We start from the raw sequence: 17,386 nt of genomic DNA on the forward strand, positions 1-17,386 counted from the left end.
CAATGCAGAGCCCCGAGGAGAGCCGTTATCTTGCTTGATGTCCTACGCCGTGAAGGAGCCTGTTGCCATTTGTATTGATCAGTGTCCGGTTGTTTATGATTTCCTCGACGTGTTCCAGGAGATCCTTGGATTGCCACTGCGTCATCATATTAAGTTCCAGATAGATCTTATGCCTGGTACTGCGCCTCGATAGAGTTGAGGAAATCACGTCGTATGACACAACTCGTCCAACTGCCGCTGCAGCGATGAGGGGCAGTTGGACGAGTTGTGTGAGTTGAGATTCATTCGTCCAAGCAATTCGCCTTGGGGAGTGCCGATACTCTTCGTCAGGAAGAAGGATGGCTCGTTGAGGCTCTGCGTGGATTACCGCAAGCTCAACCGGGTCACGATCAAGAACAAGTACCCGCTCCCGAGGATAGATAACTTATTCAATCAGTTGTAGGGTGCACAGTTCTTTTCAAAGATTAACCTGCATTCCGGTTATCATCAGATTCGGGTTCGAGAGGAGGACATCCCAAAGACGGCTTTCAGCACGCGTTATGGTCATTTTGAGTTTCAGGTCATGTCCTTTGGACTGACCAATGCACCCATGGTCTTCATGCAGTTGATGAATGAGGTCTTCCGTCTGTATCTCGATCAGTTTGTTGTGGTATTCATCGACGACATTCTGATCTATTCAAGGACCCGTGAGGAGCATGGGCAACATCTGGAGATCGCTTTGCAGACCCTTCGTGCCCACCAGCAGTATGCAAAGCTGAAGAAGTGTGAGTTCTGGCAGGAGGAGGTGAGATTTCTCGGTCACGTGGTGATGAGGGAGGGTGTCGCAGTGGACCCCTCGAAGGTTGAGGTAGTGCGTCAGTGGGGTCAGCCCACGACTGCGTCTGAGATCCACAGTTTTCTTGGTTTAACGGGATACTATCGATGTTTCATTGAGAGCTTCTCCCGTATCGTAGCCCCGTTACCAGGTTGACTTGGAAGGGCGCAAAGTTTATTTGGAGTGACGCATGTGAGCAGGCATTCGTGGACCTGAAGGACCGTCTAATGTCAGCTCCTGTCCTCACTCTTCCCTCTGGGGGTGATGGATTTGTTGTACTTACCGATGCCTCACGTATTAGTTTAGGTGCTATCCTGATGCAGCACGGCAGGCATGTAGCCTTTGCGTTTCGTTAGCTTAAGGTCCATGAACAGAACTACCCCACGCATGATTTGAAATTAGCAGCAGTTGTCTTCGCACTGAAGGTGTGGAGACACTATCTCTATGGGGTTAGGTTCGAGCTCTTCTCCGACCACAAGAGCTTGAAGTATCTATTCCTTAGTCCGAGCTGAACATGAGACAGAGACGCTGGATGGAGCTTCTGAAGGACTGTGATTTTGACCTCCAGTACCACCCAGGTAAGGCGAATGTGGTGGTGGATGCCCTCAACCGTCAGCCACGAGGCCTGGTGGCATATATGATGATTCAGGAGTGGAGGATACTCGAGGATATAGCAGAGTACGACTTCAATTTTAGTTTGTAGTCTTCTATCGTTCAGCTATCGAGCCTGTCGATTCAACCTTCTCTTGTTGCAAGGTGATCGAGGCTCAGCAGACAGATGAGTCGTTAAAGGATTATTAAGCAGAGACAGCATCTGAGAGTCAGACAGATTGGCAGATTGATGCTGATGGTGGACTTCGCTTTAGAGGTCGATTGTGTGTCCCAGATATTCCTGAGTTGCGTAGAGATCTTATGACCGAGCACATCGATCATGGTTTTCTACCCATCATAGCTCAACAAAGATGTATCGTGACATGAGGATGCAGTATTTCTGGGTGGGAATGAAGCGCCAGATCGCCAGTTTTGTGGCCGAGTGTGACACGTGCCAGCGTGTCAAGGCCGATCATCAGAGACCCCCTGGTCTATTGCAGCCGTTGAGTGTCCCGACATGGAAGTAAGAGCACGTATCTATCGATTTTATCATGAGTTTGCCGAGGACTCAGCGCGGTCATGACACCATCTGGGTTGTCGTGGACCGTTTGACGAAGTTAGCACATTTTCTTACGATTCGTGCGACATGGCCTTTGGACCGGCTTGCGAGGTTATTCATCGAGGAGATCGTGAGACTGCACGGCGTTCTAGTCTTGATCGTTTCTGACCGAGATCCGAGGTTCACATCTCAGTTTTGGAGGAGCTTCCAGAGAGCTATGGGCACTGATTTGTAGCTCAGCACCGCGTACCATCCATAGACCGATGGCTAGACCGAGAGGGTCAACCAGATCCCTGAGGATATTCTTCGGGCCTGCATGATTGACTTCGGGGGTAGCTAGGATGAGCATTTGCCATTGGCTAAGTTCGCATACAACAACAGCTATGAGGAGATCATTGGCATGACTCCTTTTGAGGCATTATATGGCAGACCGTGCAGATCTCCAAGTTATTGGACCGAGGTTAGAGAGCGGCGTCTCCTAGGTCCCGAGCTTGTGTAGGAGATATCAGAGGCTATTGATATCATCAGGCAGAGGATGCGCACAGCTTAGAGTCGGCAGAAGAGTTTTGTTAATCGCCGGCGTCGTCCCTTGGAGTTTGATGTAGGGGACCACGTGTATCTCAAGGTGTCGCCCATGAAGGGAGTTTTTCGATTTGGAGCGAAAGGCAAGCTTACCCCGAGATTCATTGGACCTTTCGAGATCACTGAGCGCATTGGTGCCGTGGCCTATCGGCTTGCCTTACCATCTCAGTTGTCTGGCGTCCACAATATTTTCCACATCTCTATGTTGAGGAAGTGTGGGTTAGACATAGTTCTTGTTATCGATTGGCAGCCGTTGGAGGTTCATGAGGACGCTTCTTACATTGAGCATCCAGTTCGTATCCTTGATCGGAAGGAACAGATCCTCCGAACCAAGTCCATTCCCTTGGTGAAGGTTCAGTGGGGTCATCATTCTGTCGATGAGGCGTCATGGGAGTGCGAGGCTGAGATTCGAGAGCGCTATCCCCATCTCTTTGATGATTGATTGTATATTGTATCGCTTATGTTGTCTTCGATTTGATATAAAAATGCCTTACTTCCTCTTCTATTATTGGTTATTTTTTCTTGCGATGATTGTGTAAAGTTCAAGGATGAAATTTTTATTTGGAGGGGAGAGTTGTAAGACCCGTATCCTAGTCCGTACCATTCGGTAGCCTTCCGCAGTCCTTCCGATTAAATTTCGACAACCTTCGCACCGTATCCAATGAGTACATGCAATCCTATGCCAAGTGCTGCATCCCGAAGACGGATGGACCCGAAACTTAGATCTTAGCGACCGCGCCGTCGCCGCGGTTCCAACGCTGTGACTCGCGCACCGAACCGATACCCAGGCTGGAAGATGTGAGCCCACATTCATTTCAAGGAAAACGCCACTCGTGCAAATTCTGAGAGAATCTCTACAACATGTCTCATCAATCAATCAATCAATCAATGTCAAGTACAAGTCAAGTCACTCCATACCCCAAGTACATCAACCAATCCCTTTCCATTTTCGAAGTCAACTCTCCCTCTCTCTCCACCCATCCCTTTCTTACAACCCATCACTCCACCCATCACTCATCACACATCACTCCATCACCTCTTACCCTTCCCATCACCTCTCTCTCTCTCTCTCTCTCTCTCTCTCTCTCATTTATCAAAACTCCCAAGCAACCTAAAGCTTCACATGTCCAAGCATTCCCAAGTTTTCCCCAAAAACATCAAGTGTGGCCCACCCTCTCATCTTTCATCCACACAATCAAAATCCCATCAACCACCACCAAAAGTGAAGGCAAGGAGCATAGAAGGCTAAGGGAGCAAGGAGGAGGCCTAGAGGTGGGTGACCATTGAGTTTCTACCATTGATTTCATGATTTGTGGGCCCACTTGTTGGTGAGACCCTTTTCGATGTATGTGATTTATCAATGGAGGGCCCATAGTGGCGGGGTCCCTCCTCTCTATCACTGTCTCTCTCTCTCTCTCTCTCTCTCTCTTTGAATGGTGTTGATGATGAAGGGGTGAGTGTGGCCCACCATGAATCATATTTTTCATGTGGGACCCATTGGATGAATGTGTTGGATATCCAGCCCATTAGCTGGCCCGGATGGAAGGAAAACATAAACATTAGGTGGATCAAACAGGTGGGCCACGTGCATGTGGGACCCACCATGATGTCCATTTTATGTGTGTCGTCCAGCATCTCTGGACGCTGGACATGGTGGGGCTGGCTAACAGTGAAGTGTAAACTGACATGGAGTGTACTAACGAGCTAGCCAATATAAAGGGAATGGTAGGCCACTCATGCAGGCTCCACCTCGATGTATATATACAATCCACGCCGTCAATCCCGTTGCTCAGCCTATTTTAAGCGTTGAGCCAGAAAATGGAGTCAATCTGATAATCGAGCGGGCCATACCATAGGGAATAGTGGGGTTAACCGTCAAAACCCACCTTGATGCTTTTATTCGCCACAACACGCTGCATATTGGACTCAATGAGTCTGTCCCGAGCTATGGAATTCAATGGCTGGGTCGGATTTATCCAAGGCGGGCCCCACCTACTAAATACCATAGAAAAACATAAAAAAAACAAGCAGCAGCAGCTGATGCTGCTGCTGTTAGGACGCAGCAGGCACTGCCTGCGGCTGGCGGACAGACGGCGGGCTGGCCCTCACGGCTCCAGCTGTGGGCCCCACCGTGATGCGTTTCGAACATCAACACCATGCATTTGATGGGTCCCCTCGGACCAGGAGGCCGCCCCAAAAATCAGCTGTATACGGAACTCAGGTGGGCCACACCATTTAAAATCATGTGAAGACATGCTTAAACATATAAAAACACTTGGTGGGGCCTACCTGAAATTTGGATTCGGCTGAAACTTGGTCTGAACCCTCAGCCAAGTGGGACACGCATAATGGGTGGGCTGGATTTGTGAACCACATTACAGTGGGCCCCTGACCGTGACCCTATGAATAGTTTGGGTGACCAATAAACATTCCAGTGGGCTCCCTGGTCCATGTGACCCTTTGAAAGATTGGAGGCAAATAAACATCCCGGTGGGCCCAGGTCACGTGTGACCTTATCAAAGGGTTGGATGGAAAATAAATATTACAGTGGGCCCCCTGGTTCACGTGACCCTTTGAACAGATTGGAGGCAAATAAAAATTATAGTGGGCCCAAGTTGTGTGGAAAGTAAACATTACTATGGGCCCCAAGTATGAGTGACCTTAACAATGGGTTGGGTGGAAAATAAACATTATGGTAGGCCCCACATGGGACCCACTTATGTATGTATTGTAAACCACACCCTCCATTAGTGTGGGCCCCACCATGATGCATGTGTTTCATCCAACCCGTCCAATCATTTGGAAATTATTTCAAGACCATGCTATGAGGCCCATCTTGGGGTATTTGTGGGCCGTTCATTGAGGCCCACTTTGATTTGTATAAGGCCCATTGTGATGTATGCAAGGCCCATGTGACTAGGCCCATCTTGATGCATTTGTGGCCCGTCGTTGAGGCCCACCTTGATATATATATATATATATATATATATATATATATATATATATATATATATATATATATATATATATATATATACAAGACCCATGTATGAGGCCCATTTGATGTACTGGAGGCCCATGGGTCAAGGCCCAATAGGACGTACATAAGGCCCATCGTAGTGTGATTCCACCATGGTATATGTGTTAATTTTATAGCGGGCTACACCTGGGAGCAATGATGGTTTGATGTCCACATTGTAAGGATGATGTTTGTTAAATGTCCGCATTATCACTCTCTCCCTAGGGCTTATTAATAGGCCCATACCTGTAATGTGTAGGTCATTTAGGCCCATCTTCATTTTAATCAGAGCCCATCACCACATAACATGTTTAGTATAGATTCATGCTTCATGATCATACGTATCATATGTATCCCTGATGTGAGGATTGACTGGTCATTACACATGCCTTTGGGTAGATAGTTTATGGACTCCCTGATAGGCGGAGTTGCCCTACATGAGCGCGCAGTACGCGCAGGATTGTTGCATGTCTGATAGTATGATTCATGCACTTGCAATCATGTGATTGTGCTCATTGTATGCCCTAGTGACATCAGGGCCATAGCCTCCACAGACACATCGGGGGTGGCTAGATTGGATACTAGAAATATTGTTACTAAGCATCAGGGCGCCATAGATGTCCCTGGGTGAAAATCTCTAAACCTGATGGTACCAAATGATGACTCTAACGTCGAGACCGAGTGGATATATGAGCATATAAGGGCCGAATACTAGGAGGCCGCGTCTCACATTGTGTCGTGGTCGGTTGGAAAGGGGTGTGGCCTTACTCGCCCGAGGGTAGGGGGTAATACTAGGCTGAGTTTGACCAGCTCGTGAATGGGTCCACTATCGATATGCCGGATAGGTATTGTCAGACTATTGGCCAGGCGGATAGTGAGGTTTCTTACACTCACTTGGACTGTGCGGCTAGGAGAGCGGCAGTGCCACTTGGAGTGTACTAAACCCTAGTGATTATCCAGAATGAGAACTGTACTGATATATGATGAGGATTGACATGCTTGAGTTGTATCTTGCATTGCATGGCCGTGTTATGGCCGATAGCATTCTTATCTTGCACCGCATAGCCTTAGTACGACTGATTGCATTCATATATTCATCAGCATGGTTCCGCATTACTCTGACCTTGCATTCTGAACACACTTATATTGCGCACACACTTACCACCTTCTAAGCTTTCTATAAGCTTATGCATAATTGATGCGTGTAGGTGACACCAGGACGCAGCCGTATCATAGTAGTAGCAGGAGCGTGCAGACGAGCTTTTGGAGTTTCTATCTTTTGCATTATCTTGTATTCGCTTCAGATGCATTGTACTTAAAAGTTTTTTATCATAGTGGATTTTGTGATGGTGTTCTTGTGATTATTGTTCGTGGGTTATGCTTTTGATTATGCTCATTATGAATTAAATTGATATTAGAAATCCTCCTTGTAGGATCCCAGGATCGGAACCTGGTAAATGGGTGCCGGGAGTCGAGAATGGGGTTCTACGGAGGCTGTCGGCACCGGATTCAGTGATCAGGAATTTTGTGAGTCTGGTTTCCGAGTTCGGGGCGTAACACCAGCGGTACAAGTGGTGTGCGAGCTACGAGGAGGCCGTACAGTTTGCACTAGCGCACATGACCGATGAGGACTGGCGGATACTCTATGATAGGTTTTCGTTTAATTCTTTTCAGGTAATATTTACATATTTACGATATCTTAATGTAATAATTAAATTCGTAATTAATAACAATGTATTATGAATAATGTGTTCAGAAGAGGAGCAAAATAAATTCTGATTACAGGGGAAAGTTAGAAGTGAACCACGTAGCTGGTTCAAAGTCATTTGTACGACTTCGTCACGACATGGTAAGAAAGTACTGGTAATTATTATGTTTATATATTATTTCTATGCATTTATATTAACTCTATTGTCCTTTCGATTGTGCAGCGAGATTTCATCACTGGCTAGGAGCTCGGACCAGTAGACTTCTACAAAGGTACTCACTGTCGGCAGGCGACGGGATCTTAGGTACATCCTAGAGCCAGCGAGATTTGAGTAAAAATCCTTATATTGTAAAATTTAATTGCATTAAATTATAATAATGTCATTTATTATGAAAATTCATATGTTTTCATTACAGGAGGAGATGGACACCTTACGCAGTCAGCCCACTCCTGATGGTATTCAATGGAGTGAGCCAGAGATCCTAAGTCAAGTGCTTGGCACCCGTTCTGGATATGTGCGTGGGCTTGGCCATGGTGTTAAGCTTATGGCACCCGCTAAAGCTGCTTCTAGCCAATCCATCATCGTTGGCGACAGCGCTGTATGTCAAGCTGATACCGCAGAGAGAGAGGTTTAGTAGCTACGGCTCATCGTCGATGACATCAGAGATCAGCTGGAAAGGCAAAGAGAGGAGCAGGAGAGGAAGATGATGGATCAGCTGGCGAGGCAGAGGGAGGAGTAGGAGAGGAGGATGGAGGAGATGCGGGTGGAGCATGAGCAACAAATGACGGAGATGTTCTAGGCTCTCGCTGCACGCTTACCCAATGATGCCCCACCACCTCCGCCTTCATCTTTGTGATTTTTTGTATATTTGTTTATGATGTTAAGTTTATATGTATTTATGTGTGAATGAATGTGATGTGGATAAGATTGTTTGTGTTTGAATGAATGTAGTTTATGTTTGGATGGATTTCCTAGTTTGGGTTTAGATGGATGTGAATGTGAATATGATGAAATATATTATATAACAGGTGTATATCAGGATGAATATGGTAAATTATATTGTTAACAGGTGTATATCAGGAATTTTGTATGGAAATTTGTGCTGGAATCTTTTTTAAAAAAAGAGGCTTTTAGCGACGAAAATTTTCGTAGCTAAAAGTTTTGTAAATATTTTTTTTTAGTTTTGTAATTATCTTTAGTGATGAAAATTTTTTTATCTAAAAGTTTTGTAAATAATTTTTAGCGACAAAAATTTTCGTCGCTATAAGTTTTGTAATTATCTTTAGCGACGAAAATTGTCATAGCTAAAAGTTTTGTAAATATTTTTTAGCGATGAAAATTTTCGTCGCTAAAAGTTTTGTAATTATTTTTAGCGACGAAAATTTGCGTAGCTAAAAGTTTTACAAATATTTTTTAGCGAAGAAAATATTCATCACTAAAACTTTTGTAATTATTTTTAGCGACGAAACTTTTCATGGCTAAAATTTTTGCAAATATTTTTTAGCGACGAAAATTTTCGTCGCTAAAAGTTTTTATGTATTTTTTAGTGACGAAAATGTTTGTCGCTAAAATTTTTGTAATAAATTTTTAGTGACAACAACTATCGTCGTTAAAAGTTGTGTAAATATATTTTTACCTGCGAATAAATGTTCGTTGGTAAAAGGTTTTTAGCGACAAAAGAATTCGTCGCTAAAAGTTTTTTTAGAGACGAAAATTTTCGTCACTAAAAAGCTGCCTTTGCCGATGATTCGCATTTTTCGTTAATAAAAACCTCTTGCGTCGGTCTTTTAGTGATGAATTTAGTGACGAAAATTTTCATCACTAAAAGTTTTTAGCTATGAAAATTTGGCTTTTAGTGACGAAAATTTTCATCGGTAAAGGTGTGATTTCTTGTAGTGTTCGTTGGAAAAACAATTGAACAGTATGGATAAAATGTGTACATTGAGTGGGTTCAAAAGTGTTCAGAAGTTATACATTCAATTAACGCTATTTCATACCGTCTGACTTATTTAGGATTGGATGTAGGTCATTTTATTCTAAAATTAGCTAGCCTAATAGATAAATGGTGAAATATGCAATACTTACATCAAAGTAGGGTCCATAATCAATTTGACACACGTCTTAAGTTCACATACCGAAGTGGTTACACCATCAGCATAGTCCATGAGTCTGAGTAATCACACAATTCTCATATGCCCACATGGTCTTATGGCCACTCCATTATCAGAACTCCATATGGTTGAGTGGCCACACAAATGTCACTTTACTTGCCATAATAAAGGATTTAAGGTCACATGGTTACTTATTTTTACTACACCATAACTTATACATATATGGGCAATCACTTTATTAAGCTCCCACATGGTCAGGTTGTCGATGCCGTATTTCATTTGGTTGAGTGGACATACAATTAGTATCATGGTCTAGTGACCGCATCTCAAAGCATCCAAGGCACAATCACAAGCATATCGACCATACCTGGTTACACTATGTTATATTAACTCTTGAACTATGACCGCCCAATACTTCATATGGAGAATGACTCAGATTCGGTGTCACAAGGCCAAGAACTAGCTTCCATCACATTTGATATAGTTTAGTGGTCCCCGCATCTACCTCACCTATGAGCATAATGTAAGGGTTGTATTTATGTCGCATGACACCGAATTGAAGGCCACTCTCATTATCAAGTTGTATAATCCAACCTATATCATAATTCTCATGACTAAGAAAATCTACACATACAACCCGATTGTTTATGGTTTAGGTGACCATGGCTATGCCCATAAGCACGTGGTCATATCATTGGGTGGTCACCAATGCCACCTGATTTCATGTAGTTAGTTGGACTTGTGTGCATTTCACAATCATACGGTTAGACGACTACATATACTCCACAATTGCATATGATTAGGTGGCCATACATACGTCACATGCCCACATGATTAAGGGGCCAAACACATATATCGCACCCTTATCCTGGATTAAGTGGCCATTCACACATCTTACAAACATAAGATTAAAAGCCAAAAATCACCATTTTTGTACCGGTAAGTGGGCCATACAAGATTACAAAGTCGTACAAATCACCAGTTCATTGGTTTAAGTGTGCTAGGAAATTTAAGCTCAAATGATATCTTTGTGTTTTCAGTTTATCTAATAAGGATGACTTTTGTATGGTTTGGATGGTAAATAACCATAACAGTGGGGCACACAACAACCCCCAACAAACTTCAATGGCAAATAAACTTTATAGTGGGTCCCACATGGTGGGCCCACTTAGTTTTGGGTGACAAATAAACATCAAAGTGACCCTAAGGACGTTGGCCACGTTGGAGGGTCATAATCTGTGCAACACAAATGGACAGGTTGGATCTCTCCTAAACATCAAAGTGGACCCTCGAAGGTTTCAACTATGGGCATTTTGGGCTCATCAAAATGGGTGGGTCCCACTGATGTGGCAGGTCCACATTTATAAGGTCTACAAAAGCCCATAGATGATGTGGATCTAACACACATATTATGGTGAAATTCTAAGAGGTTTTAGTGGCGAACATTACAACAACACTGTTTCTTGATTCGCTAAAATAGACTGATTGTTTGGATGTAGCTTATACATCATAGTGGGCCCCATGGTCTGGTGGGCCCTACATGGGTATCAAAAGAAGCACCTACTTATCCCCCTTAAAACATTCATAATCATTTGTTGGGCCATCGAGGCATGGTTCACAAATCCAGCCCATCCATTATGTGTGTCCCACTTGGTTAAGGGATTAAATCAAGTTTCAGATGTATCAAAATTTCAAGTGGACCTCAGTAAGTATTTTTTTATGCTCAAGCTCTGAGTTGTACGAACGGTTCAAGGAGATTAAAGTTACAAGGGTCCCAAAGTGATGTATTTATTATATCTACACTGTTTATCTATATAGAGATCATTTTAGAGCATTATCCAAAAAAGAAAAAGAATCATATACAAAGATTATCTAGACCATACCACAAATAGTAGTGGAGATAATGATTCCACCGTCAAACAATTCACAGGGCCTAACATAATGTTTATTTTCCATCTAATCTATTCATAATGTCACAAAGACCTGAATTAAGAGGAAGAACAAATTTCATATTGGTCCAAAACTTCTATGACCCAAAAAGGGTTCCAATGGTAGATGTTCAATCCCCTACTACTTTTGTAGTGTGGACCACTTGATAGTTAGATTTGTCTTACTTTTCTTCTCAAACCTTAAGACAAGCTCACCAAATGGATGGACGGTTTGTATATAACACATACCTCATGATCAGACCCACAAATATTGCTGATTTATCCAGCTTCCTATATATATATATATATATATATATATATATATATTTATGGTGTGGGTCACCTGAGTTCCGTGTACGGCTGACTTTTGGGGTATCCCAATTTCTAAAGGGGACCCATCAAATGCATGGTGTAGATGTCCGACATACATCACGGTGAGACCGGTGGTGGGGCCCACCATCCCTGCCCATTCCAAGCAGCAGAAGCTGTAGCGTCCACTGGACGCTAGACGTCAGTAGCCAGGGGCATCAGCCCCTGGCTATATATTTTTAATTTTGTTTTTTGGTTTTAGTGTAGTTTTTCATAGGTGGGGCCCACATCAGGATTATTCACCCTATATGTTAGATTCTACGACTTGTCACAGACCCAACAATCCCAATATTAAGCATTTTTGGCGCATAGAAATATCATAGCAAGCCATAACAGTTTATTACCATTAATATGATCTTTTTTATGGTGTGGCCTACTAGAGATTTGGATTGGCTTCATTTTTTGGCTCAATGACTAAAATAAGCTGGGAAATTGGATGGACAGCATGGATTAAATACATTCATCATGGGTGGGGCCTGTTGTGGTCCTACAGCCTTGCCCGTTGAAGCAGTTGGGATACTGCTTGCTGCAGCATCCTCTAGACACTAGCAGCAACAGCGTCCCTCCCCCTTTTTAAAAAAAAATATTTATTTATTTATTTATTATTTTTTATGGTGTGGTGTGCATGTGTGTGCATGGGTGTGTGTGTTTGGCCAGTCCAATGGGTCACACTGGACTGTTTGGATGGCATACAAAGGTTCTGGTGGGGTCCACTATCAATGGGTCCCACATAAAGTCTATAACAAATTATTATTTTATTATTTTTTTGTATGAATCCTCCTATGCATCCACACCATTAATCACATCATTATCATCAACATGATCTCCACCATACATGAACACAATGAAAACAACATAGGAATGAGTGGGGTGGGTGTACTCACCTTGATGGATTAGATGGATAGTTGAGATGGATGGAATGGATGGGATTGATGGAGTTGATGGCCCTCCAAGATCACTCCTCTCTCTCTCTCTCTCTCTCTCTCTCTCTCTCTCCTTATTGTAGAAAATGGTGAAAATGCTAAGGGATAGAGGAGTATTTGTAGAGAAATGGATAAATTTTTTGGTTAGGTTAGGCTAATATGATTAATGTTAGCTTAGGCTAGGATTATGGGAAATTGTGCATGATTAAGAATTAATGGTGGGTTAAAGGAGCATGGGATGACATGGTATGATGATGTCATGCATAGGGTATGGTATGGAGAGAAGTTGACTTTGGGGAGCACATGAGAGAGGGATGGCATGGGAGGGTGACATCACACACATGGGTAGAGGTTCTCTCACCCATGTGTGGCATGTACATGTGTGCATGGCATGTATTGTGCACATGTGTGGAATGAAAATATGGTGTCATGTGCACATGATACAACAATGATTTTTCGTGGCGTATCACACTAACGGAGCATCGTATAGACGCACGAGTGATACCTACGCAATCGCAACGATGAGGTGGTCAATATGAAATCGGTTTCGAAGCCTTGGGGTTCCGGTCAGTCGGGTGTGCACCAAGTTTGGTTAAGGGCATCGATCATTGTGCACATAAGTATAGAAAATGGTACGGAATGGACGGGGTCTTACAATTTTCAACATCAAATTCAAGGAAGTTCTTTCATTTTCTGTGGACTTTCAATGCAGATGTTTGTGTGTGAGCTATGTATGTTCTCTTACCACACTTTTTACGGTTGAACACCATTCTTAGGATTGTGATAGACCAATATGTTAAATCCAGCCATTGTGATGCTTGGTGCAACTATATATATTCTAAAATCTTGCATAGAAAACGGAACTTTCAAAATCTTGGTTCATGATAACTCTAGAAATGGTGCTGAATGGTCCAATTTTGTTTGCATGTCTGTGTGCATGTGCATGCTCATTTTGTTTCCTTTCCGATGCTTCAAAGTTGCTAATGGGTGCATTTTTTGTCTAGTTATTTTGCCTTGCCTTGTGTTGTTGTTTTTCTTAGACTATCAGTGGTCCTAGAATTACATGAATTTTAGTAAAAGAGAAACTATTGTCTATTGAGATGCTCCTTTTGTCTTTTGCAATTGTAAGCCCTCCCGTCATGAAATAGGTTACAGATTCATAAAGTTGTCTATAGTTGTGTGTATTATTCATGGTCATCTTCATAGGAATGGTGAAATTTGGGCATTGATGATGTTTCTTTCTTAGTTGGCACTACACCAAAATCGTTCATTAAGAACGGATTAATTTTTGGTTTAGGAACGGCCTATGGTATTCCTTTGCAGAGTCTCATTGACATGTGCACTCAGAGAGTGTGGGAGAACTGCTTCGATCCAATTTTGGCAAATAAGTTGTATATTAGGTGTTTCATTTGTTTTCCGGTACATGGTTGATGCATTTCATATACTCATGATTCTACTTTTGTCCTTGAAATTTTGCCTATTGTGGTGTTACATTTGTATTTAATTTCTTACAATTTTGCTTATGATTCAACTTTTCCTTGAATTTTCACCATTCAATTTATAATCTCTCCAGCTAGTGAAAGAATCATCTGCCCCATAATTTCTCTCCCAGAATTTGTACTATTTTTTTTACTGTTCAGAAGAAGAGATGGAAAGGCGCCTTTTGAATAGGAATCAGGTTAGGCATGTGTATCTTTCTGTTTTTAGATTTTCTAATTACCATACTCCCTTTGACACTGTTTCTTTCTTTTTAACATTTACTTCAAAAAAAATAAAAATAAAATTTGGTTCATGAAGGGAAGAGTTCACGACAACATTGAGACAATCAGGAAGCGGTTCAAAGTTTTTACAGAATCCAGTTTACCTGTAATTGAGTATTATAGCTCCAAAGGGAAGGTTCGGAAGGTAATTTGTTTTTGTTTTTATTTTGACTCTTTAGAAAGTCATGAAGATTCTGATGTGATAATATTAATCGTTGGCATTTTGGTCTACTTCTCCAAAAAAAAAACAAAAAAAAAAAAAACAAAAAACAAAACTATTCTTGCATTTTACTAGTGACTTTTATGCATTAAAATCAGGGTCCCACAGAAGTCTAGAGACAACATCATATATCATAGCTGTTTTTTTTCTTCTGTTTCAGTCATCCAAATTAGAAAGAGCAAGCATACCAACTTTCCTCAGCATTCTCCAATGAAACATTACCACATGGCATTTCTTACATGAGACAATGGATCTTCTATAACTTTTGGGTGTATCTAGATTCCCTGTCAAGTTTCTTCTAGGCTCACATGAAAATTGTTAGTAGGCTGATTTCATACAATGATTGAAGGTCATCTTTAACTTCTTGAGTGTGTGTACATGTGGATGCACATGGATGCTATTTGCAATAGCTAACTGCTGTTACTTTTGGTTAGATTGATGCTGGAAAGCCTGTTGAAGAGGTCTTCAAGGCTGTCCAAAGCGTTTTCTCTTCAGCTGTAAGAACGTAAGGCACCTTGATAGTTCAGTGTTGTTAATCATTACTTGTGTGATAAATACAAAAGAGAAAAAGAGATACACATGAATGCTGTTTGGACAACCAACTGCACAATGTATGTTGAGTTATATAGATAACATATGGATGAGTTAGCCTATCTCGGGTTTTGGATCGGCTAGATGCCCTCATATCTGCTAATTTTGTTGCTATATGCTAATTAACATATCATGGCCCCACGTCGTTATATCATGTAGTTGATGGGCCAATAGAGTGCCTAGCAGCATGGCGGATTGGATATTCATGATATTTTAATCACTCCTTTGTGGATAGGCTATATCCCAAAAGACAGGAGGATTGTTATATTTTAATCTCTTAGCTGCATGTCGGCTTGCATTTGTTTGGTTCCTTATTGACATTGTTATCTTGATCTAACTGGATTGTTTACCTGTCTCGCATAACCTTGTTTTACCTATTTTGAATTCTTACTTGTTATCAATGAGTTGGAAGAATATAGAGTTGCCATGGTGTGTAAATGATAATTTAATTCAGTTTTAACTGTCATGGGTGTTGCTTTAAACTATATTCTGGTTTTTTCATGTTGGCCTTGGAACTTACACTGTTTTCTACTAACAATGCATCTTTCACATTATATTTTCATTTCATTCTTCTTTACTTTTTTTTTTTTTTTTTTTTTTTTTTTTTTTTTGTGATGGGGAAGGTTTTTTTTAGGTAAAAACGTCCTCTGCAAAATTTGAACTGATTAGGTGTGCACGTCGGGTGTTCGATGAAATTCCGCTGAAAAAGTCCACTTTCTAGAGGGAGTCTTAGAGGGTGGGGCATTTGAGTTTGTGATTATTGAGTGGAAGATTGAGTCTTTTTACTTAAATTTTCATTGGGTTTTGCTGTCTGCAATGTGCCAAGGAAATTTTCTAGAGGGAGTCTTAGATGGTTTTCTTGAACCAGTTCTTACAATGAGAGTTTTTATAGATGAAAATGATCAAAGATGCTCATCAGGTATAGCCCATTGTATAGCTACCCTGACACAAAGTACAGGCTACTTGTGAGACCCGTATCCTAGCCCGTACCGTTCTGTAGGCCTCCACGGTCCTCCCGGTCGAATTCCGGTGACCTGCAATTTGTTATCGGCATTTGTGCATGATCCTGAGTTGTGTCTCATATATCAGAGTCAGCTCGACCCGAGACTTGTATCCTTGCGACCGCGTCGTGCGTGCCGATGTGACACCCAGGCCAGGAAATGTGGGCCTGCGTTTATTTCGAGGAAAATGTCGCACGTTGCGAATTCTAAGAGAATCTCTACCAAACGTCACATCAATCTATCAATCAAGTACAAGCAACCCAACCCATCCCTCTCTTATACAACCTTACCTAAAGTCAACTTTCTCTCTCTCTCTCTCTCTCTCTCTCTCTCTCTCTCTCTCTCCACCCATCAAGTACACCCATCCATCACTCACCATCCCTCTCTCCCATCACTTCTCTTACATCACTCTTTCTCTCTCTCTATCATCTCTCTTTACTCCTAAGCAACCCCATGAGAGTCCAACGTCCAAGCTCCATGAGGGAAAGCTAGATGTGACCCACTTCTTACCTCCCATCCCCACCATCTAAAGATCATCTAGACCGTTGAAATTGTTCCCTTAGAGCTCTAAAGGCTATAAGCGGAAGAAGGAAGAGGAGATCAAAGGTGAGTGTTTTTTAGGCTTAGAATTTGTTTATTTTTATGGACCAAGTGGGGCCTACCAATTGATGGTATGGATCCCATTTAGGACCCATCTTGATATGTGTATTGACATATGTATTAGAGGGGCCCATAGTGATGGGGCCCCTCCATCACGCCGTTCCTTCTCTCTCTCCCTTTCTCTCCATTTTTCCCTCTTCCCCATGTATTGTGGACCCCACCATGATGTATGTATTTTATCCAGGCCGTCCATCCCTGGGACGGTGGGACCCACCTTGCACATGTGGGATCTCCACCATCCAGCAAGGACATGGGACCCATCTGGAATGGAAGTGGGTGGCTGGGGTATCTCATAGCAGCCATATAGCTACTGTAACTACGTCAGCAAGTCTGTGGGGCTGACCTGAGGTATGGAGTTCATCTAGACCGTCCATCTATGTGGGCCGTGGCCGGAGCAGCATGTAGCTGTCGTGATGATGCCAGGAAATTCTACGGGGTCCCACCATGAGTCATGGTTATATCCTGATCGTCCAGATCGTGGGACCCACGTCTAATCCAAGCCGTCCAGCTATCTGGACGTGGTGGCGGGACCCACCAGAAGTATGCGTT

General features: G+C 42.5%; 1 protein-coding gene across 1 annotated transcript; it reads left to right on the forward strand.

The window, feature by feature from the left end:
- Positions 1-13,705: 13,705 nt before the first annotated feature.
- Positions 13,706-15,094, forward strand: LOC131254926 (UMP-CMP kinase 4-like). Its single transcript, XM_058255630.1, has 4 exons — positions 13,706-13,729; positions 14,218-14,283; positions 14,403-14,510; positions 15,020-15,094. Exons 1-4 carry the CDS (start codon positions 13,706-13,708, stop codon positions 15,092-15,094), a joined length of 273 nt encoding a protein of 90 aa, XP_058111613.1.
- The last annotated feature ends 2,292 nt before the right edge of the window (positions 15,095-17,386 follow it).

This window comes from Magnolia sinica, chromosome 9 (assembly GCF_029962835.1).
Source record: "Magnolia sinica isolate HGM2019 chromosome 9, MsV1, whole genome shotgun sequence".
Classification (NCBI taxonomy): domain Eukaryota; kingdom Viridiplantae; phylum Streptophyta; class Magnoliopsida; order Magnoliales; family Magnoliaceae; genus Magnolia; species Magnolia sinica.

Bases quoted from the DNA above. Each gene is read 5' to 3' on its own strand.
- LOC131254926 (XM_058255630.1), top strand. From the start codon at position 13,706: ATGCTCCTTTTGTCTTTTGCAATT. The intron at 13,730-14,217 runs GTAAGCCCTCCC...TTTCTCTCCCAG, and splicing joins TCCTTTTGTCTTTTGCAATT to AATTTGTACTATTTTTTTTA. The intron at 14,284-14,402 runs GTTAGGCATGTG...TGGTTCATGAAG, and splicing joins GCCTTTTGAATAGGAATCAG to GGAAGAGTTCACGACAACAT.